The 27,250-nt window shown below is 51.1% G+C and overlaps 1 protein-coding gene and 1 long non-coding RNA gene across 2 annotated transcripts in view; one reads left to right on the plus strand and one right to left on the minus strand.

Annotated features, from left to right (window-relative positions):
- LOC105084408 (uncharacterized) overlaps positions 1 to 17,954 on the minus strand; it is a 40,031-nt gene extending 22,077 nt beyond the window's left edge. The window contains exons 1-3 of the long non-coding RNA XR_010377377.1: positions 17,748 to 17,954; positions 6,960 to 15,374; positions 1,539 to 3,719 (exon numbers count right to left, since the gene is read on the minus strand). This is a non-coding gene — a long non-coding RNA (uncharacterized LOC105084408). The remainder of the gene's footprint in view (positions 1 to 1,538; positions 3,720 to 6,959; positions 15,375 to 17,747) is intronic.
- DEFB1 (defensin beta 1) lies at positions 949 to 11,546 on the plus strand. The gene is made up of 2 exons (XM_010974532.3): positions 949 to 1,133; positions 11,292 to 11,546. The coding sequence occupies exons 1-2, from the start codon at positions 1,073 to 1,075 to the stop codon at positions 11,438 to 11,440; spliced, it is 210 nt and encodes a 69-aa protein (XP_010972834.1). The 5' UTR covers positions 949 to 1,072; the 3' UTR covers positions 11,441 to 11,546.
- Positions 17,955 to 27,250: the final 9,296 nt, after the last annotated feature.

Genomic DNA, 27,250 nt, shown 5'->3' on the forward strand with positions numbered 1-27,250 from the left:
AAGGCTACTGCGTGATTCCAACTCTATGACGCTCTGAAAAAGGAAAAACGATGGAGACAGTAACAAGATCAGTGGTTGCCAGGGGCTTTGGGGGAGGAAGGAATGACCAGGTGGAGCACGGAAGTGTTTTAGGGCAGTGAGGCTATTCTGTACAATACTATAACGGCAGGTACACAACATTATACGTCTGTCCTGCCCATAGGATGCGCACCACCAGGAGTGAGCCTGAATGTAACCTACAGACTTTGGGCGACAAAGACAAGTCAGTGTAGGTTCATTATGGTGACAGATGTTCTACAAATGTTATGTCTGGTGGGGATGTGGACAGTGGGTGAGCCTGTGCATGGCTGGGCCAGGGGTTACATGAGAAATCTCTGTACCATCCCCTAAATTTTGATGTGCACCTAAAATTACTCTTAAAAAACTGTCTTCATTTTTTAAAATGTGATAAAAGAGGCGCATATATTTTAAAAGACTTCATAGATGCATTAATTAAAAAAAAAAACCAGAAACTAGAAAAGCTGGACCAACCAAGGACAAAGTTCAACCACAGAAGCAGAGTCTAGAGAAAGCAGCCTTCGCCTGGGGTGAAGAGGGTGAAGCCTGGGGCATCGTGTAGAGAACACAGTCCAGCCAAGGGGCCTGACGCCGGCTTGCATCTTCGCAGCCGGGCAGCCACCAGCTCAGCACCTCCCCGGAGCCCTCCCAGCAGGAGGGGTTCTAGCCCGGGTGCCTTCCCCAGGAACACCATCCGAACTGCCCAGCTAGGACATAACACAGAACCGGCAGGAGGAGCCGCCTCCAGGTTCCCGGGCTGAGAGCTGGATCCAGCTGCAGCCAGCCAGAGAAAAGTGTGTCCATGTGACTCACAGACAGGACTTGAGACTTGACATGAGGGTTATTTATTAGAATTTCACTCGGTGGATTGCGACACCACCCTTCAGATTGGTCTCTGCGATTGGGCAATCCTCTAGCCCTATAAATAGGGTGCCACTCCAGCCTCTGGAAGCCTCTGAAAGCTCAGCCTCCAAGGAGCCACTCCCTTCCGGCACCCGGGCGCCCACCAGCCACCATGAGGGTCCTCTACCTGCTGCTGCTGACACTCTGCCTGCTCGCCTCACCGCTGGCCACAGGTGAGCGTTGGGCCTGCAGAGCACGCTGGCCCCGGGGCTGGGAACTCGGGCAGGTTCTGAGAGCTGCCTCTTGTGTCTGAGGACGGAGCAGCAGGAAGGCATCCCCAAGGCTGAGCCCTGCGGTGGCAGCAGGCGAGCCTACTGGGCCTGCAGGGTCTGGGGCCTTCCTGACCACTAGGAAGGAGCGAGCCTGCCAGTCAGGAGCATCCCCAGGCTGACTCCCCGGTGCCGAGAGAGGCCCGGCTGCAGGAGGGACAGACTCCCATCTCTCCCGGTCTGTCTCTCAGGGATCCCTTCGCTCTGTGCTGGCAGGGATGTGGGGCCAGTGCCAGGCAGCTCCCAGCACCTCCCAGCTCTGTCTTTGTCTCAGACACCCAGAAAGTATCCTGTGGGTAAGGTGCTCACCTACTCCGTCTGCAAGACAGCTCCCCACACTGAGGTCAGCATCCTGGCTAGTTGGGAGGCCAGGCTGCTGCCCATCTCTCTCCAGCTCGCAGGGTGGGGCCTCCCAGGTGCCTCCCAGGTGCCTGCTGCAAGCAAGGTGCCGCCCGCCCCGCCCACAAGACCAGTTCAGCCGGAGCTTTGACTCACCTGCAGGCAGGCAGGCAGGGATCCACCCGTCTTAAGAAATCCATTCACATCCTCCAGGATAAGCCCTTCCCCGGTGCCCAGGAGGGGAGCGCTCTCTCAGGCCACAGGAGGCCAGCTCCTCTGGATCAAGGCAGTAGTGTCCATGATGCAGGAGAAGGTGGAGCACATTTTATCGCAGCCCCATCACCCACTCACCAAGTGACCTCGAGCAAGTCACATATTCTGGGCTTATTCTCAGCTGACAACTGAAGGGGCTGTGGCAGATGGCTGTAAAAGCATTAGCGCTCTGGGGTTCCCTGAAAGGTCCAGGTGTGCTTTTCTCCCGGCCACGACTCTTATCATGCGGACATGCCTAACATACTCCAGGTGTGCCTCAGGACCCCCGTCTGATGACTGGGCACAGAAGCATTCCAGTGCAGAGGTTCAGTGGTTCCAGTTGGAACCCAGTAGAGAGGTGGAGAAATCAATTTAGTGATTTTTCAAATAGAAACTCGCAGCTGGGCAGGCCACACAGTAAGGGGCCCTGCAGCTTAGCGTGCTGTCGTTTCAGCTGCGTGTGTGTGCGTGTGCGTGTGTGTGTGTGTGCGCGCGTACTGAGCAGCTGTGCAAAATTCCTTAATGCAGCTCAGTTCACACTCAAAAATGTTTGAAAGCCACTATGTTAATGCGAAGAGTTATTCTCAGTTGTGACCTCTAAATATGATTATGAGCATCTAATCCAAAGCATAGGAAATAAGTTTCCAAGGATATGCAGGAACAGCTAAGCTCACTAACCGCGCCGCACAGAACTATCAGTGACATAACAGGGCACCCAGTGTGTACCCATCTCGCTGAGATACCCCCAGGAGAAGCATCTCTGATGACAGGCAAACCCTGTCCACAGAGAACCTTCCGGAAACGGATTCTCAGCAGGGGGCTCGGGACCCTTGGGACTGGTCGCCAACACCCGCTCACCTTCTGTGAGGGGAGGAGCAGCGCCCACGGCCCCCGCGGGGCTGAAGCCGGGCGGCCCTGAGCACCCGAGGTCCCTGCAGGCCCAGCACCACCTTTAAGGTGCTGCCACTGTCCTGACACGGTCGCATCTTGAAAGAGGCCACAGGGAAGGGCAAACTTAACACAAGCGTTTTCTAGGGGGGTGTCGGGTGCCAGGCGCCACTGTCTGGAGGGGAAGGAGAGCCCCAGATGTCTTCTGCCTTAGAACATGCGGTGTCCCCAGCCTGTGTCTCCCAGCCCTCACCTGCTCTCTGCTCGGCTTCCAGGCACCGTGTGGGGTGTTCTGTGTTGTTGTTGTTGTTGCCACTGCTGTGCGGTTGTCACTGCTGCTGCAGCTGCCCACAGGCTGTCCCCCCACTGCCGACCGATGGACAGCTCAGGGTCAGTGCAGGAAGCCGAGCTGCTCAGCCCAGCCTCACACCCGCCCCACCTGAGCCCCCAGGGTCGGGGGTGAGTGCATTCACCCCCTGTAGCCCCAGTCGTTTCACAGGTGGGGAAATCAAGACCCACACGACTGGACGAGGGTTTCTCAGTCACCGCAGGAAACAGTAAGACTGACGTTCCCTTTAGGAGTTCTCATCACTGAGAGAAGAAAGAAACGGGTTGCCCACTGTTACTGCACACAGATGGTCCTCTGTGAACACAACGATGTCACAGTGACAAGGCGGCCCAGGTCCCTTCCTCAGCTGGACGGCACCCCAGCCAAGGTGTCTAGAAACCGAGACAGGTGGCAGTTGTTCCCTCACAGATTCAACAAATACTTAGTTAGGAGCTACTGCGTGCAGGCATCGCCCTGGGAACGTGAGGAGGGCCAGGAAAACGCAGCCCTTGCGCTTGCAACCACACATTCGAGAAGCAGAGCATGATGAGAAAACCGATTGTGTGATTAATCACCTAATTACAAACGTGCTGTGAGAGGCTGTTAAGTGCACGGTGCTAAGAGGACCCCTGACAGTGGGGCTGAGCTGGTCTTGAGGAGCCAGGAAAGCTTTCTTGAGGAAGCTGAGAAGGGAAGGAAAAAGGGATGTCATTTTGATGTTCATGGTATTTTCCAAAAAAAAAAATATTCCTTCCCAACATTTAAGAGTCAGGATATGCTCCCCCAAAACCAGATTTCCATCTTCTCTTAAAAACACAGAAGATGTGGCAACAGTGGGCTGCAACTAAAGAGCGGCTGTGCCTCTGGACGGGCACCCTCGCCCCAGGCCCCAACACTCCCTCTCGCCTCGCCTAGCTGGTGGGTACCTGGACTTGTAGCCCTGAATTACATAAACTGGTGAAAGGGGAGAGGGCAAGGACAAACCAGATGGAAAGATGCGGGTATGAAAGCCCAGAGATGAAAAGAAAGAAAACAAGAGCTCTCACTTTGAATTTAGTCCTCTCGGCGCCCCTAGGGGGCGTTATCCCCATTTTGTAGGTAAATAACTTAACTGGTAAACGGCAGAGCAGGGACTCAAACCCAGGCCACCTCCAACGCCACCCTGCCGGCCTCTCAAAGCACAGAGGGCGGCGGGGGGGGGGTGGAATCAAGTGAGTCCTCGAGTGGCAGGAAGCGCATCTGGGCTCGGGGAGCCCCAGAGGGTTTGTTTTGAGTGTTTTTGTAACCTCTTTTACTTTTGTAGAAAGTGATATATACTTATTTTTGTTGTTGTTAAAATGTCTTCCTACTTTATTATTTCTTTAATTGAAGTCTAGTTAGTTACAATTTCTGGTGTGCAGCACAATGTCCCAGTCATGCATATACATACATATATTCATTTTTATATTCCTTTTCATTAAATGTTATTACAAGATATTGAATATGGGTCCTTGTGCTCTACAGAAGGAATTTGGGGTTTTTTTTACTCTATTTTTATATATAGTGGCTACCATTTGCAAATCTCAAGCTCCCAAAAACCTGGAGAGTGACACACTCAGAAACAGCTTCTCTAAGGGGCTGGTGTGCTGCGACACGGAGGCTGGTCAGGGGCTGGTCAGGGGAGGCAGCGAGGCTGCTCCTCCCGTACACAGAGCCGTTTCCCTTACAGCTGCACTTTTTTCCCAGATGATCAGCAAAATTAAACCAAAATTAGTGCCCCTGACAGAGACATCGCCCGCTCATCAGGACCCTTCCCTCCTCTCCCTCCGGGACACCACGAGCATTCGCAGGAATCCAGGCTCCAATTTCCTCACCTTTAAAATGAGGGATTCAGCAGAGTGACTCCCAGCCCTGATGCTCAGTGGCCCTCCACCTCCACCCCACCATGCCTTCTCCACACCTGAGTGCCTCACTTTAATCCCCACTCCAACCTGCTTGCCTGAATTCCTTCCACCTATCAGACCTCGGGCAACAGCCACCAGGAATGTGCCTGCTACGGCCACGGGATCCCATCCAGAAAAACATGCTTCCTTAGAAACAGGCCCCTGTGACCTATGAATCAGGCTTGACGGAGGCACCTGGTTAGCAATGCAGGAGAAACTCAGCCGGCCTCCAAAACACCGGTCCCAAGTGCCACCTGAGGCACTTCAGAGCAGACAAAAGCAGCTCCCAGGGCACGGTCTCACTAATTGTCCCCAGAATCTGCGTCACACGGACTGCTATTATCCCCACTTGATAGCTGTTTTGCTGTGAATCTCAAAGAGACTGACTTTTCCAATACCCAGCCTGCAAATAACAAGGACTCGAATCCAGCTCTGCCTCCAGACCCTATATTCTTTCCCCACACCTCCCAAAGACCTCTGGATGTGTCACCGGGCGCATGGGTTTATCTTAAGGATAATCTAGATGAGATGGAATTGAATTAAAACTTAATAATAACTTATGTGAATTTAATAAGAGGCATTGCTGGTTGTCGACGGCCAGCATGGGTTTTGGGGCGAGCAGGGACTCCAGGGGTTACATGTTTGTGAAAGTGGCCCCAGACCTTCCGTTATATCCTGGTTTGGTTTGCAGTTTTGTTCTTTGTTTTGCAGGAGTAGCTTGTATATATTTGATTTCTTCCCCAGATAGTTTGAAAGAGGCGAAGTCCGTTCCTCTCGGGCCCCCACTGACAGCCTGGACAGCACCAGCCCCTCTCCTAGGTTGACAATTTTATTTTAATGCCCCCAGTGGGAGGGAACCCACATACCGGGGAGCAACCCTTCCCCCGGCAGGACTGCCAACCAACCACCTTGTCCTGACCGAGGAAAGAGCCTCGCCCACCTGCCAGGGCCCACGCGGCCCCCATAAACTTGCTTCCCCCAGACAAGTCCGAAGACGTGTCCGCACAGGTGTGGGGCTCCACGCCGGCGCGGAGGAAAGCTGGGCTGCCTTCTTCGGCTCCTGCACCTCTGCCTCCGTGTCTGCTCCCCCTCATCTCAGATCCACAGGTCACGTGAGCCCTGCCCTGACCCCTGGCGCCCTCCGAGCCTGTGCGTTCACTGCTGGCTCCGCACTGCAGCCCCGGCAGGAGAGCAGGTGGGCGTCCTGGCAGGGGCTCGGGCCTCATCTCCTCCAAGCCTTGTCGTCTCCGCAACTCGCTCTGCACTACCCGGGAGGTCTTTTCCTCCACAAGTGTATACACTTCAGTCAGAAGCTCTCCAACTTTGCCTTTAACATCGTTCTAAAACATCACCTGCAGCCCCAGTTGCAGGCGCCGGTCCGACCTGAGTGCTGCACGTGAGAGGAGAAGGTTGGGAGCGGGGCCCACCCCCAACAGCCTGAGGCCCTCACTTCCAACCTCGGGGCCCTCCACTCCTGTCTCTCCTTCCCTGAAAGGCTCAGTGAGAAATTTTATTTTCGTGGCTCTTTTATATGAAGTTCAAAAACCTCTCTCTGTGTTTCTAAAACATCTTCTTTATAGACTTACTCTTCCACCGACTCGTCCTTGATCCTCCACCGTCTGACCTGCACAGGCGGTCCCATCCCAGCAGCCCTGACAGCTGTCGGGGCCCCTCTGCAGATTCATTTCCTGACGACTCTGTAACCGGCAAGCTTCTCCTGTGCTCCGTGCTGCGAACATCCTTCCTCTCATTTTCTCCCCAGACTATTTCCCAGTTAGTTCCCTGCTACTTAATCACATCTGCCCTTCATTCAACCAACACCTATCATTACACTTGACTTAAAAAACGGTGGGTGTTATGGTCCCACTTGGGTGGGATTATTAACCGTCCAGCTGTAACTGGCCTCATAAAGGTAGTGTTTGAAAGAGTCACTCTTTTCACTGCAAGTGTAGACACTGCCTTCCCATCAGGCCTGCTCCCCCCTCCACCCTTCATTCTTACCTATAAGCAAGTCTCCTCTTTCCCACGTTCCTCTGGCTCACGGTGCTCCAGAGGCCACCACGTGATGTGTCGGGTTGTGTTTCTCAGGCCAGCTGAGTGAGGGCCAAGACAAGAATAAGCAAAAGTCCAGGCAAGTGCCATCCTTAGTGGGAAAGGGGAGGAGGAGGTGGGGCTGTGAGTTGTCTGAGGAGCTCCTGTGCCCGAGAAGTGGACGGAAATGGCCCAGTGCGCCGACGGGAGAGGACGCGGGAAGCTGCACGTAGCACAGGATGTCCTCGGCGCTAGGAATACACAGAGGAAACATTTTTTTTTTTTTCAGTTTAATTGTAAAATATAACATGCATCTGGAAAAGCACATGAAACACGAGCTTGACGAATTAGTATAAAAAAAGCACCCCAGTAACCCCGATGTAAGGCAAGAGCTGGGACTCGGCTGGCACGAAAGGAGCTCTCCTCCCCAGGCACGGCTCCCTCCTTCCCCCAAGGGCGAGCAGCCCTCCTCTTTAGGGCAATAACTTCCTGGATTTCTTATACTCTTACCAGGTGAACGTTCAATCACAGAGCCTGGTTTGTGCGTGCCTTTCCGTTGGCTGCGTATCAAGAGCTGGTGGCGTGGCCGGGTGGCAGGATGTGCTCACGGCACTGAACCTCAGTGCACAAGGCCAAACCATTCTCCGAAGCCTTTCTGTGCCAACACACACTCCCACAACCAGTGAACGGAATTTCCCGTCCCTCCACACCCGTGCCAACGACCCCTGACGATGTCAGTCATTCTTACGTTTTAGCAATCTGGCGAGCGTAGTGGCATTGCCCTGGAGTTTCAATGTGCGTCTCCCTCATAAATAAGAAGTCGAGCACTTGTGTATATAATCACCAACCACCGGGATATCTTTTGTGAAGTGCCTGTTTGTCCTCTGCCTCTGTTTTCTGTCTGATTGTCTGTCTTTTCTTTAATGCTTTGTAGTAGTTTTTTTATATACTCTGCAGAGAAGCCCTTTGCCGGTTGTGAAGCATTGCAAGTATCTCCTCCTGTGTCGTGCCTTAATTTTTCACCGTCTTCATGGAAGCTCTCTCAGAGGTTTTCCACGTTATTTTAATGTGGCTAAATGTGTCACATGTTTTCCTTTAGGGTTACTGCTTTTGTTCCTTAAGGAATCTTTTGGGTTTTTTTTACCCCAAAGGCATGAAGAGAGGCTTATTGTTTTCCTTTTACAGGCAGGCTTATGATCCATCTGGCAGGGGTTTTCCATGCGTGTGTCTGGTGTGAGTCAAGGGTAACGTTTTTCCTTTTTCACCATGAATATCCAGTCGTCCCAGAGCCAACTACTAAGAAATCCACTTCTCCACTGTCCTGAGCCACTGCTGTCCCACAGCAGCTCCCCACACGCGCACAGGCCTCCCCCTGCACTCCTTGTGCCGTGAGACTTGCCTGTTTGTCCTTGCATCTTCACCGCATAGTCTAATTACAGTGGCTCTATAATTAGCCTCATAATCCAGGAGAGCAAGTTCTCCCACCTTCTCCTCCAGGAGTGTCCTGGCTATTCTTGGATCTTTGAATTTCCATATGAATTTTAGAATTAACTCATCAAGTCTCACTGAAAGAACCTCCTGGGATTTTCATGGATTTCGGTTAAATCTGCAGATTAATTTGGGGAAAACTGACATTTTTACAATGACCTTCCAAAGCTTAAATAGCATTTCCACTTACTTGGGGCCTTTTTAACTTACAAAAATACTGTATTTATTGATGGAGGTATTGCACATAATTTCTTAGACTTATAACTAAGCATATTTTATGCTATTCTATATGGTGTTTTTATTTAATTTTATTTGTTCCTGTTGGTTGCAATATACAGAAGTAAAATTCTTTTTTTGTATATTGATCTCATATATAGCAAATTTGATAAATTTTCTTAATTCCTTTCAGACTGCCTACATATAATCATAATCTCTGCAAATAGAGATAATTTTCCTTCTTCCTCTCTAACCCTTGCATTTTACTTTTTCTTATCTTATCCCCCTGGCTAGCACCTCGAGCACAATGTGGAAAGGCAATGACAATAGCAGCTGTGCTGGTCTGATGGTCAATCTCATGGGATATTTTCAGTGCCTGACCTTTAAGTGTACTGTTTGCTGCAGGCTTCTGCAGGTGTTCTTTGTCAGATTAAGGACGTTTCCTCCAGTTCCTTATTTGTTAGAAGTCTTATCATAAATCAATGTTGAATTTTTCCAATATTTTTCTGCCTCTATAGCGATAATCTAATCATTGACTGATCAGATTACAGGAACATCTAATCTCTCTGGGCCTCAATGTCCTGGTCTGTAAATTAGGGAAAAGGATAAAATGCAACCATAAATGTGTTAGTTCCCCACCAAGGGAAAGATGATCAGCCTCAGAATCTTGGAAATGGATCCCATAGTCTAGTCTCCTCAATTTTAAATTTGAGAAGCTGGGCTCAAAAGTTTGAGTGCTTTGCTAAAAATCACACATGTTCCTTCCAGAACACAGACTGTAACCAAAGTATCCTGACCCTAAACATGCTGCTATTTCTTTTGTGTCTTATAACACACTGGATCCTCGAAGATAATACCAGAAATGAGTTCTTGGTAATTGTGATGACACCATGATCCACCAGCAGAGAGGGGGCGTGAGAACTGGGGTAGTGGTCAGGGGGTTTGCATCTGGTCCTGGGTCTGCCTCTGGAGCTGCTTGCCCCGGGGGGTGTTGCCGGACCTCAGCTTCTTCATCTGGGGAGAAGATTATAGAGAAGTTGAAGTAGTTGAGCTCTCAGGTCCATCTGGTCTCTAAACATCTACAGTTAATTGTATTTGGTTACTGTAGTTTTGACTAACTCAAACGTAAGTCACCATGTGTAGCTGGGGCTACCCCACTGGACAGCACGACTGTGTAGTGCCAGTGAGAGAGGGGAAGCCTCCTTGCTGTTGGTAGCTGGGACACATCTAAGGTACTCGGTATTCATTCCAGGACTCAGACCTCAGGAAGTCTATCCATGAACCTGAACATGTCCGGAGGAGACTGAACAGGACTGTGAAGGGCCTGGAAACTAGGCACTGAGAAAAATGAGAAAAAGAAGGCTTTTAAAGAAGAAGAATGACTTAAAATGGGACTGCCTTCTGAGTGATTAGACTTATCTGTATAAAGCAGGAAAAGAGCCACTAGCTGGAAGTTATTGAAAGGACAATTTCAATTAGTATAAAACCCAGCTTTCCGGCAAGCAGAGAGCAGAATGCCTGCCTCCTAGGTTGGTAATGACCCACTGCATTGGTCATGCCGGGCTGCCGCAGCAAAACGCCGCAGTGCGGGTGGGTGGCTTCAACAGCACACGCTTGTCTCTCACAGCTCTGGGCGGCAGAAGTTCAAGACCAGGGTGAAGACAGGTTTGGTTTCTTCTTGACTGGCAGAGGGCTTCCCTCTCTGTCCTCACACAGCCCTTCCTCTGTGTGCTCACACATCCCTCGTGTCTGTCTGTGTCCAAATTTCCTCTTCTTATAAGGACACCATCACACTGATTAGGGACCATCCATAAGACCTCATTTAACCTTCATCACCTCTTTAAAGGCCCCATCTCCAAACACAGTCACATTCTTATGTAACAGGGTATGAACCTGAGGGGGCATGTTTCAGGCCATAACACTCATCAACAGAGGCACACAAAACAAAGGCTTGGAGCAGTGGCCACTTACCAGGGGTGTCAGAGGGTGGCTTTTTCTGTTGGATACAGTGAAAGACGAGTCCAGAGACCTTCACATTATGGTTGGCAGGAAGACAAAATAAATTTTAACTGGGAAAATGATGAGACCGTTACAGAGTAGCTATAATTTCAACCTGACATTAAAGGATCTTAGATTTCAGCAGACACAGTGATGGGGGAGGCAGGGGATCAGCGATTCAGGTCAGAAGGACTTCTAAATGGCACAGGAGTGAGGGGAGTTTGGGAATTCTCCTGGAGTTAGAGAGATGCTTCCGCACTCCTGGAACAGATGGTGGTGTTCGGGCAACAGTGCGATGTGGTAGGACGTCCATTTGGCGACTAACTCGAACTCCCTGCACACCTTAAGGCTCTCCAGGCAGGAACCCTGCTGCTTGTCCCTCGCTTTTGTTGGGCCAAAGCTGGCAGAGACCTCAGACAGAGGGGCTCTTCAGATGCCTCACTGCCTGAGCGGCCCCACAGATCAGCTGGGTGCAAAGACCTTGGAAGGGAAAACTGTGCGAAGTGCTTTGCTAAGGGTGCTCTGTCCTTTCACCGAGTGTTTACAAGTCCCTGCGGCTGTAAACCAAGACTCTGAAGTGCTTTCCTTCCCTTCCCACAGGTGTCAGCCTCCTTACAGGTCTCGGCCAGAGGTCTGACCACTACATATGTGCCAAGAAAGGGGGGACCTGCAACTTCTCCCCCTGCCCACTCTTCAACAGGATCGAAGGCACCTGTTACAGCGGGAAGGCCAAGTGCTGCATCCGTTGACTCTGAGCTGGGAGCCATGGCAGAGGACCCAGGGGCCAAGTGAAGTATTTGTACCCATTGTTTTAATAAAAGAATTTTTTCGAAGCATACCCACTTCAAACCAAAATGATGCTCGTGTCTCCTTTTGGAAGCGTTTAAGAGAGTGTGATGGTCGGAAGGGCAGACAGGCCAGGCCCAAAGCCAGAGTAGGACAGGACTGGGGGTGATGACTGGGGCTCTCCACCTCGTCTTACTGCCGGAGCTCCAGAGCCACGTCCGCATGAGACCAAGGACGTGTGATGAGGGGGGGCTGCAGCTAAAGGCCTTCCCTGGTCCGAGCAGAAGCTCATCTCAGCAGCCTGCTCACTAAGACAGTTCATCTGCTGAGCCCGGAACTGCTGCCCTTGCTCCTTCCGGGGCCTGGGGCACAGGGGTGGTTAACCCCAGCATCTGAGAACTAGTCCCTGTAAGTTGCACTCTGTAGGCCTCATAGCTGGGTTCCCAGGTGACCATTTTTGACTCCACAACAATCACATGATCTATTTACAGGTCACTTAGAAAAGCATCCTGTGCCACCCCTGCTCCCGCGCGCCATCGCGTCCGCGCCATCGCATCTGCACCACTACCCCCGAGACGCCCACTGACAGGGGAAGGGGCCGCCCTCCCTGCTTTCCCCATTGACAAGCAAACAGATGAGGTGCTGGCTTGGGGTCACTGCCAAGGTCACTTCTACAGGAGCTAAAAGAAGAGGAGATTCCACGATGGGACAGGCTACAGGCAGACCACAGAGGTTCCATCCGGAGCTCACCCAACTGCATATGGAACCAGAGACCCATCCACCGCGGGGCTGGGAAGTTACCCCCTCACTGTCAGCCTCCCTCCCGGGTTCGCCCATCACTGCCTGCTGCCTGTGTGAGCTGGTCCTGGGGGCCTGCCTCATCACCCCCTGGTCCTGGGGCAGCTGAGCAGAGCAAGACAGGACGGCTGTGGGAGCAGCAGGAGCTACCAGCAGAGTCCCTTTGAGAAGGTGTGTTTTTGCCACTTGTCAGAAAGAGAGCAGTCAAGTCAGACATGCAAACCCTGAAAGCAAAGCAGGTGCCTCCCCCCGAAGCCTGGAGAGAGGAGCCCCTGTGGGTGGCGGCAGAGGCGGGCTGCCCAGACCCAGGTGTCACCACAAAACAGGTGCAGAGTAGAGTATGGGCCCTTGGGCTCGGGAACTGGCCCAGCGACTCTGCCCTGTGAAAGCCAGGGCACGGTGTGGTTAGAGGCTTCCTGCCACACGTGGCGTCTGCGGTCCACCCCGAGGCGTCTGTGATACGCTCTGGACAGCAGTCCTCCCCAGGTGGCCGCCACACCACCACGTTCACCCAGACTTCCAGGTCTCTTTGTCCTCTGCACCCACGTCCATTTCTTTCACCATCCCCTCACACTTTGTGGCCGGTGAGTCCATCTCCCTTAGGTCTTCTCCCTCCAGTCACTGGGGGATGCCTCGCCACAGCATCTGCGACCCACCACCAGAGTCGGTCCCACTGAAATCCACACTGATTTCCAAGTCATGCCGACCTGGGCTTTTGGACACACGGCTTAACCTCACTGATCCTTGGCTTTCTGGAGAACGTGAAAAGGACCAGAATGAGTTCAGGCTCAGGGCTGACGATGAGCTCGCTCAGGTGCAGCACTGGCTTGGCCCAGTCCCCCGCCAAACAGCGGCTGCGAGAACTTGGGGCTGGCAGCTCCCTCCCTGTGCTCTGCCTGGTGCTTGGAGGTGTGGCTGTGGGGAGGGAGGCGTGTCATCGTCTTGCCCCGTGATGAGGAGCCTGGCTGGCCCCCTGCACACGGCTCCTCTGTCACCTCCTGCCCCCCGTCACTCACAAGCTGCTTCCTCTGCTTCTGTGGGTTGAAGAGCTTCCCTCCGAGACACGGAGTCTGACTCATGGCTGAGTCAGAGCATGTGCACAAGAAGAGAGAAGTCACATGAGGCTGGCAGACCTCAGAGCCGCAAAGAACCACCGCCGTTCAAGCTGAGAAAGCCTGCAGAAACCACTCACAGTGCAGGACAGGAGGAGACCCTGGGCTAAGCCCCCTCCTGCCAGCTCCCAGCCGTGCTAGGAAAATCCACTCAGTAGCTGTTACCCCCAGTCTGACTGACATGTTTCAGCTCACTGGTCACACACCTGAAATGCTTCTTCTTCCAAAAGCTGCTAACCTCAAGCAGTCCGATTCTGTACCGTTTCCGTAACTCTCAGTAAAGAACTGCCTTCTGTCTATTTTGAAGCTTCAGTCTCATGTCCTATTTGATGCTGTCCTGCCCCCATGAGGCTAGACGTCAGCTGTGGGGGTGCGAGGGATGGAAGGGGGTGACCACATCGGCCCCTCCTCCCTCTCCTTAGTCCTTTGGACGGGGCAGGGGTGGGGCGAAATGCTTGCTCTCCCAGAAGAGCCACCTTTATTAAATCAGCAGGGTTTCTGCTCCCCTGGCCTCACTGATGCCTCCCCACCACTGGCTGCCTCCTCTGCGTTACAGGAATCTAACGCCTGCGTCTCCCGGGCTGCATCTGCTGGTTCTCCAGAGGGCCCTACAGAGCTCCCCCCACTCCACTCACGGGCATGGGACAACTGGTCCGGGCTCAGTCTCTCTCCCTACCAGCCCCCAGCCTCCAGCTTCTGATATCTTTTCACCCAGTAGGTGGCCCGCTAGCAAAAGGTAACCAGATGGCCAAAGTCCAGAAATTTCAGATCTCTGAATGCAAAGCAGTCGGTACACAGAGCACGCACCCCATCCCAGCACCCAGCTCCGTCTGTCCTGGTTACTTCCCTTACTTTTCAAGGCGCCAGCAGAATCTGCACCCCATCCAGTCACAATTCAGTGAAGGCAGCACATGGAAACATCACCTCTAAACTTGTAGGGAGGACACACTAGGAGCTCCCCACTAGGAGAGGGAGGGGTGGGTGGTGCAGAACGCTACATGCGGCCCTGAGGACATCAGACAGCAGGCGCCAGACACACAAAACAGCATGAGGAGACTCTGAAGGGAAGCGGGAACCGTGTATGAAGTGACATGACATTAAACACCAGGTGTAAGTAATTAAAATGGTGCCACAGGTGAGGAAACGATCATCAAATCATTTTGAGGGGGAAAAAAGGAGGAAAAGGAAAGAAGGAAGGAAGGGAAGAAAGAGAAAAGGCATGAGTTTTAGAATCTAGGCTGGTCATTTCTACAATTATTCTTTTCTTTCTTTCTTTTAAAAAAACATCATCACTAAGCATTGCCACAACAAAGGAAACAGTCACAGAGGACGTTACAAGGCCCTTAATCTACAGGGGCAGGAACATGCCTACAGCCCTGTCAGTGGGGAACCGTCCTGCGTGAGGACTCCCCCAGCTCCCGAGCCCCAGACCTCACCCCCCAGCTCCGGGTCCGGGTCCGGGGGAGCTCACATGTCACTGAGCGGAAGGCTCGCCGGCACGTGGCAGCCCTAACCTCTCCTGCTGTCACCTGAATGACACCTTTTAATTTGGCTCTTAAAATGTTTGAGTTTGAGCCTGTTCCACAGAACCGAATTACCCCCGTGCGCTTCGATGTGAGTCCCTCAAAGTCCTTTTCTCTGTACTGGCCAGGGAGCAGCCCGAGAAAAGCAGCCGCAGCAGAGCAACCATGAGGAAAGTTTCTGAACATCCATCTTCCGAGGCTCTGCGCCCCCACCGCCGCGCCGGAAGCCCTCTATGTGAGTTGTCCACAGTAACCACCTCCTTGCGATTCTTTTTTACGGCACGTTTTTAAAGAAGGAGCCGTAGCTCTCAAATTCCACCTGTTAACTCACTGCAGTTGTGAGTGAGCACCTGCATCCCCTGGTTAACACGCAGGTCCAGGCTCCTTGCAGAGGCTGAAAGAAGAGACCGGTTCAGCCTGGTCCTGAGGGAAAGCGGTTCGGACTTCACCTTCTCTGGCGCCACCTAGAGGCAAATGAGGGTAACGTGGGCACCACCTGCCAGTAGCATCTCTGGCGCCAGGACCTTCTGAGCCGCTCAAAGCCAAGCTCTGAATGACCATTCCATCATCCAGTTTTCCAAAACTAGCTCACTGCTCCTCCAGATCAAGCCAGTGGGGAAGACATACTTCAGACCACTGAGGAGCTTGATGGATTCCCAGCAGTCAAGCCTGAAAAGCTTTGACTTGCTTTGACTGTGGTCCTGCAGCCTGGGGGTCTATCCTGCTCCAGGCTCCTCAGCAGGTGTGGCCATGCCGCTGGCTTGTTACTGAACAGAGACAGTTCAGAAGCCTCATCCCATGGTGTCCCCACAAGGAAGGTCTAGCTGGAACAAGGGCTGGGGGATGGGGCTGCTTTGGGAGCAGTGGCCCTGCCTGGCGGTCTCTCTGGGCCAAGTTCGGAGATTAGATGAACAATGGGAAGTTTAGTGGCACTGAATGGGGCAGGTCAGAGCACATCTCCCATTGGCCCTCGGCAGCTGACTGCAGGGGTAAGTGAACTGAGACGCCCTAGGGAGCAACAAGGGCCCTGAGGGTCAGAGCCTGACGAAACGCCCACGATTTTACGAGAGCTGCGTCCCAGCACTGGTGTGGGTGGAAGCCCTGTCCTGCCCCGTGTGGAGGTGAGTCATCTTCCTTGGAGGCAACTCGGTGCCGCCCAAAATTCCTGGGCCTTGGGAGGAACACAACCAGAGGCTCATGTGACAAGAGACTAGTATTTAACATTTATAAATTAAACTGCTGAATAAACTGTCCTGTCCTCCCCCATCCCGGAACATACACACTTCTACAACAACCTGGGGGGCCAGGTGAAGGCAGATCCTGGGCTCCTGAAAGCCCCTCAGCAGAACGAGCCCCACCCCTTGCCCCAGGCATCTCCTGTGCCCCCGCGTGGGACAGCGGGCCCTCCTCTTGGGCATCAGTAATTCTGGCATCACTGAAACCCAGAGAATGATCTTTAGGCAGGAGGGACATAGGCCTGGTCAGAGAGGAGACCCCCTGAAGCCGGGACCCTGGCACCAGGCAGGACTCCCTTTGCCTGGGTCTTGCTGGTGCCGAGACGGACAAGCCCAAAGGAGAGAGTTTCCAGTTGGCCCTAAAGGTTGAGCACGGAAAGCTCCCCAGGTTGAGGGGTAGTCAAGGAAGTGGACTAACCCTAACCCAGCTGGGTCAGGACAGACTCCTGTGAGTGGTGCAGACAGCCACCACGGCCCTGCATCTAGCAAACAGAAATCTAAGCTCAGGGTGTGTGCATGTGCGAGCAGGGGTGTGTGTGTGTGTGTGTGTGTGTGTGTGTGTGTGTGTGTGTGTGCGCGCGCGCATGTGCGAGCAGGAGGGTGTGTGTGTGTGTGATTTCCCCTCCTAATACCCGGCCCCTGGGCCCCTGGCTTCCCCTGCTGAGTTGTGTGTCACCAGCTGTGCAGAACCTGAGCCCTGTGGCCCAGGGGACACCTGACTTCTGCAGTGAGCCTGCCAGTTGGTTCTGTGAGAGGCCTTGATCGAAGACACCTGCAGACTCTAAAAATGAGAAGATGACAGAGACTTCTGTCCATTTTCTGGACCCCGCTGTCTGTGGGCTCTAAAGCAAGTTGAAAAACCTGTTGAACTGGACTCAAGGGCCTCTGGCAGCAGAATTCAGTTTTCCTGAGTTTTTTTTTTTTCATAAAGAAGCACTTTATGAAGGGTTTTCACCACTCCCCTTTTCTGCTTTACTCTCCAAACCACGCTGTGATATAAGCCTCATGTAGCCGCTTCGGCCAGATGTGGGAGCAGAGGGCTCGGAGCGCCAAGCTTTCGGGCAGGCCTGGGGGCCACCGCAGCCACCCACAGCTGTGTCCTGCTCTACGCCATGCGTCAGGGACACATCTAGCGCCTGGTCATAGAAATGCCGTGCTGCTGTAGAGGGAAAAATCTACAAATCTACATGCTCACCACAAGATCTTAGAGGAGATCCCAAAGGAGCAGGAGGCCTGAATGCAGACGAGCCCAGGCCCCTCCCTCCTGCACTGACGCTGGACCTCATACAGGTGGGACATTCCTCCCCAAATCTCGAAGCACCTGCTACCCCAGGGCCTTATTCCCAGCATCACAAGGTGGCGAAGAACCTAAAACACAGCCCTCACCGTCAGTGACCTTGCTCTGCCCTTGACGATACAATCCTCCTCTAGGTGCCTGGACGGAGGTCATTTCTCGCTTCGCTTCACTTTAAAACTCAAGCTGTAATAATCACCCACCCAAAAAACAGACCTTTCATTTACACATGGTAAAGGGGAAAAAAACAGAGTTCCTGACATTCTTGGGGACTTTTTAATGATGAGGGTAATGGAAACCTCACCTACCTCCAGCTCCTTGGAAGTAACAGGTCAGCGAGAAGTCTGGAATTCTGATGGCTGTGGGAAAAGCCGACTGCCCGCTTGAATAACACGATAAACATCATTCACGGTCTCCTGTGCCAGACACTGCCCACAGCAGCTGCGGCAAATATGTTCTCCTGGGAAGGACAGTCCAGTGAGAACCAGATAATTCAAACCAGGGGCTAGTCTCCCAGTTTGAGCCTCAAATAAGTGGACCCTCTGTGTCCTGATCCTTTCCCTGGGGTCCCACAACAGGAGGCCACCGTGTCCCTGGCAGGGGTGCATATTCTCTGCAGCTCCCACGCTCCCCACCTGGGGCAGGAAGGCAGGCCAGTGGGAAGGCTGCCAGTCTGGTGGGCGATGGTCTGCTGCCACCGTGTGGGGCCAATGCACCCCTGGGACCGCCAAGTGTGAACCTTGCTTCCTGACTGCTTTGCCAGGAAAATGGCAATTTCTGAAAGACTCTGTAGCAGCTGGATAGTGGCACCTGGGGCGTCAGGTCCTAATCTCTGGGACTGGTGAATGGGAACTTATTTGGAAAAAGCTTCTTTGCAGATGGGAGTAAATGAAGGATTTTGAGCTGCAGAGATTATCCTGGATTATCTGGCTGTGCCCTCAACGACCATACACTCAGCACAAGAGAGTGGCAGGAGATGAGACCCACACAGGAGGAGGGGTGACGGGGCCGCGGGGCCAGAGCCTGGGGCGCTGCAGCCGCCAGACGCTGGACCAGGCGAAGAACAGATTCCTCCCCAGAGCTTTCGGAGGGAGTGTGGCCCTGCCAACAACTTGACTTCAGCCCAATGCGGATTCCAGATTTCTGGGCTCCTGAACTGAGGGAATAAATTCCACCAAGTGGAACCACCTTGGTGGTTTTCAACCACCAAGTTCAAGGTGACATTACAGCAGCGTCGGGAAACTAAGACAAGAAGAAGTGAGCTCACATCCTGCTTCAGAGGAGTCCTGTCCTGTCACTGCTTGCTTCCAGAGCAAAGAGGGGCACAGAAAGTGTGCATCCCCTCTTCCAAGGACCGCTGGTCCATGGCAGACCGGCTTATGCTTCAGACTTGAGTGGCAGAGGCGCCCCACATAGTCGTGCAAGAAAATCTGCAGCTGGGACTCCTCCCCCAAGCATCCCCAGGGTCCCCACGATTCCTAAAGGGAATCTGGAGCACACACCCCACTTCCAATGTTGAGGTATCGCTGTACCTACTAGCACAAAAGCATGGCTCTGCTCCCAGGGCCCTCAGCCACCCCCCATCACGGCCAGGCTCCCCCAGGACACGGGGACACAAGGGGGCAAGTCCTCTGGCTTGGAGGCCCAACTCCTGCCCCAGGCCAACCAACACACTTGCAAATAACCGGAAACTCAGCTCAAATTAGATTGAAAAAAACAAGGGCTGCTGTTCGGGCAGTCCAGAGAGGAAGCCTAGGCGTAGGGCCTCTGGACCCAGTGTGGACACAGCGCCACCAGGAACCCAGGGCATCTTCCCCGGGGTCTGTTACTCCCAGACTCTCAGTGCCGAGGTGGCTGCTAAAATCCTGGGCAACTTTGGGTTTTGGTTTTGTTTGGGTTTTGGGGTCTTCTGTACCCTTGCAGGGAAAACATGCTTTTCTTTCTCCACCGATCAGACAAACAGTGGGCTTCGCTGGAAGTCCCAGCCACAGCCCTGCCCGATAGTCACACTGACCCAGGAGATGTCCCATCTCGCTTGCTGGGCCTGAGGTAGGGGTCTGTTCTGGAATGCTCTCGGCAGTCAGGTGTGTGGGGAGCCGGAGTGAGGCAGTTCCCACCTAAGCCCTGTGGCCGGCGGGCGGGTGTGGGGCGGCTCCGTTGGCGAGGTTCCCACATACAGATACCAGTCATTCTGTCACAGCTGGGATCATCACAGCGGCATCTCTGCCCCACATGCCTCGCGTGCGAGCGCCTGGGAGCCCTATACACAGAGGCCGCTCCAGCCTGGGCAGCCCCCTGCCGCAGGCCCACTCCCCTTTCTTCTCTGCCGCCCGCGCCCTGCCATGAGGAGCCGCTGCTTTCTGCTCCTGGCCACCTTCATCCTCTTCGCTCAGTTTGCCTCAGGTCAGCACGACTGGCCCTTTCGGCTGCCTTCTATCAGCCAAAGCAGGTCAGTAGGCCAGCCTAGACTCCAGAGCTGGGGAAACAGCCTCCGTCTGCAGAAGCTGCAAAGGGCCCCGTTCAGGGAGGGGTACGGTGGTGCCCAGGCTTGCAGACCACACAGGCCCCTAATCAGAACTGAAGAGGTCTCAGCCTAATTTTCCATCTGCCTCTTCCCCAGCCCTTCCCTGCCCCGTATGTACAACATGCATGTTGTGGGGAGAGTCCTCGGACCCCCAGGGCAGAGGGAGATACGATGCCAGTGTCCTGAAAGAACGCCCGCTTCCTCCTTTTCTCACTCTGTGTCTGGAGTCTGTCCAGCCCTAGGCGGAGGGAGGGGAAGAAGACAGAAAAAGATGCTGCCGCCCAGCTTTCAGAGGTCTAAGGGCTTCCGTTTCTGCCCACGACGCTGCGAAGCACCCCCACGGAAACATGTCCCGCTGGAGAAGGACCTGGACAGAAGTCGGTCTCACCCGGGTCCTGCTCCTGGCTCTGCCACCTACCAGCCAAGAAACTGACCTTAAGCCAGACCCTCCTCCTCCCTGCATCTCAGTGAGCAGACACCGCACAGGCTTACGCGCAGGGTCTGTTAAGACAGTATTTCCAAAGCATGTGGAAATTACCCAAGACTTTCAAGTATAAGAGACTATTCTAATGGTGTTAAAATACATTTATTTTTACACCAAGTCATTTTCCAACATCCACATGACAGGTTTTGAAGACAAAGGTTTTCCACCTCCTCCCTCTGACCAGTCAGAATCAGAGTTTTGAGCTCCGGGTTCGGAACAGCTGGTGTGCTGGGGCAGAGGTACTCGCACCAGCACGAACCAGGCTGAGCTGCGGGACCTCCCTCCACCCATGCTCGCCTCTGTCTGCCCCCCATACACACTGGGAACTCGTGAGCGGCTGCGTGTGCCCACCAGAAAACATACCTGCAGGTGCCAGCAGGGCCCCAGTATTGGTGGGTTTGAGGGAGGATTCATTCACACGGCTCAGAGGTAGGGACAGAAGTCTCTGCGGATGGCACATGGCTTCCTCCCAAGCACTATAACCAAGTTGCTAAAGAAGCAGGATCTTAGGGCTCCTGGTGAACTGTTAGCAATCCTCTGATGAACCTTCTGGCTGGAGGCGCAAATCTGGTTATTTCCAACCACCACCATCACCTGGCAGGCTGCCTAAAGGAGCTGCCTCAATCAGCACGTTTCATTCTGTTCATGTGGGACTCAGATGAAGCCTGCGCGCCCACCGATGAGAAATACATTTATAAGCAGTCTTGCCGGTCTTACCTGCCCTATTTGGACTTAGGACAGAAAGCAGTCCCTGGACCCCACGTTGTAAGTGCTTATCAAATATGTTTACTCAGACATACATCATAAAAATGACCCCTTAAAGCCATTCCACTGGGGCCATGGGGCAAGCATGCAGGTGTGTGCCACAGTTCCGTTGTGCTCTCGAGGTGCTCCCCCCAGGGCACTGGCCATCTGTCAGGTCGGGGCTAGCGTCAGGCTGAGAGAAGCACAGATACAGGAAGGAAAACTGACGTTGTGGAGACATCCGGGCACACAACCTCGCTTCCAAAGCTTTATCTGCATTTTATTTCACTAAAATATTGGCTCATGATGGAATGAGCATTAAAACAAGAAGGTCCTTCATCACAGATAAAGGGGCGGCAGGGAGGGCATGGACTCCAGAGACAGGGTGTGGACCTGGACCGCTCTGGGTCCACAACTCACCTGTCCATTCCACCCACACCCAGCTGCCCCGGGGCCTCACCCCCAGGCAGACTGGGCCATTCGGAGCCTGGGAGGAAGCACCTCACTCCTACCTACGTCCTGTCCAGTCTGTATTTTCCCAGGAGTTTCCATCTGGGCCTTTCTGTTCACATTTAGGCCTCCAGGCCTCCCTCCTTGGATGCTCCCTAACTAAGAATCGGGCTGCCCCACAGGGTCGTAAGTGTCCCGGCACCCAGGAGCCGTGCGCCCTGTCCTTTCTCCAGAAGCGGCACTCAGCTCCCTGAGCCCTGATGTGCACTTCTGAAACATGCCTGTCACTCCTGCGGACACGCTGACCATCCTCTCCTCCACCTACAGGTGAAGTGCACGGACTAAGGAGCCTTTGGGCACAAAGCGAGCAGCCTCAGGTGCCCCATGAAGCGCTGGCACAGGGCCCGAGCCCCCAGCCCCTGGGCTCCACACGCTGGAAAGAGAACCTGGAGGCACGGAAGCTGCAGGGCCTGCGGACCCCGCGGGCCTCGAGCACAGCCGCGAGGGAGGAGGGTCAAAGGCCAAGGTGAGCAGTGTGGAGGGTGCTGCCCAATGTTTGGGCTGAAATCTCTGGAAACCATAAAGCACAGGTCTGATCGGATTAGGGACCCACCCTAAAGGAGTCACCTTAACCTAACCACAGTCCTAACTGCCCTACGCTCATGTACAATCACATTCTGATAAATTAAATGTTAGAGTTTCAACATATGAATTTGGGGGAGGGGAACACAATTCAGTTTATCAAAGTTGCTTCATTCTTTTTTTCATTTTTATGTTGTAAAAACTTATTTCATTTTTTATTGAATAAAACAATAATATCCATGAATTAAAGGGTACAAAAAAGAAGATTGTTTGAGGCGAGGAGAAATGGTAACTAATGGACTCTGTCCTCAAATTGGATTTAAAATAATGAGAGGTCGGCTGTTGGAAATAAAGGGAGTTCAAAATTTTAGCATTTTTATTTTAATTCAACTTTAAGTTTGGGTCATACTACATTGTATTTAAATGCTAAGAGGAGGTGGTTCAGAGACAGAGAGTTCAAAATAAAGTGTATATTGTTTTATAACTCACACAACTCAATATCAAAAACCAAACAATCCAATTAAAAAGTGGGCAGAGGATCTGAATAGACATTTTGGTTGAGAAGAAATACCATGGCCAGAGGCCCATGAAAATATGCTCAGCATTACTCATCACCAGAGAAATGTAAATCAAATCCACAATGAGATACCACCTCGCACCTGTCTGAATGCCCTCATGAAAAATCCTACAAATAAAATAGGTTGTCTAGGATACGGAGAAAAGGGAATCCTGGTACACTTGTTGGTGGGAGTATAAATTAGTGCACTGCTATGGAAAAGGGCACAGAGAGTCCTAAAAGGCTAAACATAGAACTACTAAATATCATCCAACAATTCCACTCCTGGGTATATATCTCAAGAAAATGAAAACACAGTTTTGAAAAGAAACATGCACCCAATGTTCACATCTGCATTATTTACACTAGCCAAGACATGGGAGCAATCTATGTGTCCATTAAAAGATGAATGGATAAAGAACAAGTGGTGTGTATACAATGGAATATTACTCTGTCATAAAAAATAAAATAAAATTTTGCCATTTGCAACAACGTGGATGGACTTGGAGGGTCTTATGATTATAGAAATAAAGTCTGACCAAAAAAAAAAAAAAAGACGAATATTGTATGCATTCACTTATTGTGAAATGTAAAAAAAGTGAAACAAAGAAATGAAATAAGAAAACACAAACCGATTTACAAATATAGGATACAAACTGGAGTTTACCAAAGCAAAGAGGGAAGGGGGAGGGGCAAATTAGAAATAAGAGATTGAGAGCTACTAATTACTATGTATAAAATTTTAAAACTTTTACCTCCATTAATAAAAAAGGGAAAAATTATATAATTTAAAACTTAGCTACAGGGGTAAATTTTACCACACAGGGAATATAGGCAATATTTTATAATGACTTTAAGTAGAGTATACTGTTTAAAATGATTAAATCACCATGCTGTACACCTGAAACTAATATAACACTGTAAATACTTAAAAAGTAAAAATAAAGTGTATTGGTTTTTAATTATAATGTACATTCTGACATGACAGGAGAGAGCAGGAAAGAACACAAACATAGAAATCAATTACCCAGCTGAGATTAAAAGCAACTCACTTCCTTTTATGAGGGAGATGGCATAAGTAATGAATGACAGGACAGGAATTCTGTAAATCTTGTATTGGAAAGTATCCACCCAAAATTATCTATTTCATTTGTGAAATAGTTTACACATAATCTGACGAATGTGAGCGAAAAGTGTGAGTCCTCAGAGACTGAGTGGTAATAGTGAAGGTTGGAAATACTCTTTTTTCAAATCGAAGTATAGCTGATCTACCTTAATATTTTGGTTTCAGGTGAAATGAAATAAATACTCTTTAATGAGCATGGGCAATGGAACTGAAATGCATGGCATAACAGGATTTTCAGGCATTTTATGACAAATAACCAACATGTCCTCAGATATAGTGAAATACTATGCCCTCTGGTTTAAGTTTTTGCATTTCAGAACCAGGAATTTGTAGCTTAGAGAGCCATCTCCACAACCATGAGATCTCCTCTCAAAGGTGAAAGTCAACTGTGAATGACCCAGAAGTAAAATTATTCACTGTATCTTACTACATAGGAGCATTGTGTGATTCCCCCACTAACCAAGAAATAAAGTATAAAATTGTCTTCCCATTTTTTTTATATAGTCAGTAAATTCCTAACATGTTCTTGGAAGTACTACATGGCCAGTGCAAGTTCTCCGTTCCATTAATATACCTTATTTTGTCACCTCAGTATTTATATTTCAGATTTTCATTGTTCCTCACCTTTTATTTTTAATTCCATATTTCTCTCAGGGAATTCCAGCTTCCTTTCCACAGAATCCCATTGTGTCTGATGCCCTGCTTATTGGGAATACCTAGAATGTTTCCCAGTACCCAGGAGGCACTCAGAACGGAGACACGGATGGGTGGGTCTTTCCACCATCCCTCAGTAATGTCCTTACATCTCTGCTCTCCAACTTTGTGTGGGGGTTGCAATTGTGTATTAGTCTGGAAAAATCCAATCAAATTGAACAGGGCGTGTCTCCCGGGCTGAAAACCTATTGGACAGTTACGTACATCGATGCAGGGTGTATCCCTGGAACGTAGCCCAGATTGGATTATAAACCGTCTCCCAGGTATAAAGGGAGTTCAAACAGACATGCAATGCATTGGCCCCGAGAAGAAGAAACTGGACAGTCTGGGACATTGGAGGACAAGAAATTAGCTGCTGCTTGCTGTGGAACTTGCCTCAGAATCTATTTGGCTTCACCGGCTCCTCCAATTTTGGGTTCTGGTGAGTTCTTCAGACTGGGAGCTGGGAGCTGTCTTCATTCTGTGAAAATGTTCCAAGTCCTATCTGTCTTAGACCCTGGTCCTGTCAAAGCAGCTCCTTGTGGCCTCTGAGTTACATCGTGTCAGTGTTTCCCCATCTCCTCTTCTCGGATTCACTGTTCAAGCCCCTGTTCTTCAGTTCCAATGCTGCTGGCTTGAACATATCTATTTATTTTAACTGCCTAACCTAAGATCCTAAACTTGTGCTGTTCAATACAGTAACTAGCAGTCTCCTGTGGCTATAAAATGTAAATGAATGCAGTTAAATAACTAAACTTCACATTCTGGGGGGTGCTGTCGAAATTTCCAGTGTTCTGTCACCACCTGTGTGTGGCAGTTACTGCCTCGTACGATGCAGATACAGAGCCTGTCCTTCAACTAGGAAAGTGCTACCAGCACGTTGATCTACCACTTCTGCTTTTATCGCTGTGTTTGTAAATACTTCCTTTTCTGCTTCTCCGAATTAATTTCCTCTTAGGGGTTTCATCAAGTGATGTTCTTCATTTTATTTCTTAGGTGTCTTGTGATATTTATTTTAAAATAATTATCTCAAGATACAATAAACCTCTTGAGGTTTATTTTAATTCTTCCCAAACAGCGATATACATTAACCTCCTCTGGTGCCTGTGACTTGAAAGATGGACGTAGCACAGGGCTGCCAAGCTTCCGTCTTCTTCCTACTTCCAGGGCTGCCCTTCTGCCTAGGCCTGGGGTTCCCTGGATACCAAGTAGGGGTTTACATGGTCCTATTTTCAATAGAAAAAAGATTCTAAGGGGAAAACAGAATGCTTCATCTGACTCTGAAATTTGCCTTGATGTCAAAACCAAAGGTATTCCGTAGCCAACTTTTGATCAGTTTTCCTGGACAGTCCTTCCCCTTTGGATTTTCCCAAAGGCTCTAGATAACCCAATCGTTGAACTGTTTCCTCGAGTGTTTCCTTAGGCGTTGTGAATTTTCCCAGGCTCTTCACAGGTTAGCAGATTCTTGCATTAATCTAGGGCTCCCTCCTAATTGAAGCTGGTAACTACACGATCAGTTTGATTGTGAGGAGAGGACAGGAGAGCAGGGACTCGTGAGCAAACATAGTCAGAGGGGATTTCTATTTCAAGACAGATGGGATGCAGCGAGGGGACTGACTGCCGCTATATAGAGGTTTCCCCTAAAACTGAGTGATAAAAATGAAGAGACATTACGATGTTTGGAAAGTGGGGTCGATACACTAGAAGCTCCCATGCGTTAGAGAATGGGTACAAGGAGTCATTTTGTGAACATGCAAGAGGAAAGAGGCTGTAATAAAAGGGAGCTCCTGATTATTAATGTTTGAGGTCACATTACAGTAAACCCTAGGGAATCTTTGTTATGCAAAAAGAATTTGAGCACAGGACACCAACCAAGCAAAATTAAATACTATTTGTTCCTTATCCTAGATGTGTAACTTTGTCATATGCTCAAGTCTTTGGAACCTCTGCATGTAATTGGAAATTTGTAAATAAACCAATTTCCTCTTAAACCTCAGACAGTCCCTGTTGCTGAGCATCCTTGGCCTGGAGGGTAGAGACAGCCCGTGGCAGTGACACCGTGACTCGTACTTCTGCTCCTTTCTGGTGCAGGGATGCTAGGGACTAGACTGGCGGGACGGGAGCCATGGCTCCTCCACACGGAACAAGTCCTTGAATTAACTACATCATAAGATAGATTCTTAGTAGATTGACTTCCAAGTCCACGGGAGACATCCCTAAAAGTCAGGGTTGAGGGAGAGCTGGAAGGGAGTGAGGTTCCAGAAGGCTGCCAGGGGTGTTGGAGAACCACTGTTGGTTTCCTAAGGCAGAAGTGATCTGAGGAATTCCACAGTGATTACCCACCGGAGAGAACCAAAAACTGCATGTGCCATGAGTCAAGTTTCCCTAGGTTTTGAATTAGGGAGGACACTGAATAATTCTGGATGCCACAGGAGAATTAACAAACAAAAGTGGATGCCTCGCACCTTCTTACTTGTAAGGTGTCTGTACGTTGAGTTTCTGCATGAGTAACCACAGCCTCAGCTGTCTCACATGTGACTCTGGGGGAGGAGAGACTGTGTGTTATTCTTAGGATGCACCCCTTGTTTCTGTTTGTTGGGTGGGGGTCCCACCCAGGTGAAGGTCTGGGGCTTCAGGTGGGTCTGAGCTGCA

Source organism: Camelus dromedarius, chromosome 22 (genome assembly GCF_036321535.1).
Source record: "Camelus dromedarius isolate mCamDro1 chromosome 22, mCamDro1.pat, whole genome shotgun sequence".
NCBI lineage: Eukaryota > Metazoa > Chordata > Mammalia > Artiodactyla > Camelidae > Camelus > Camelus dromedarius.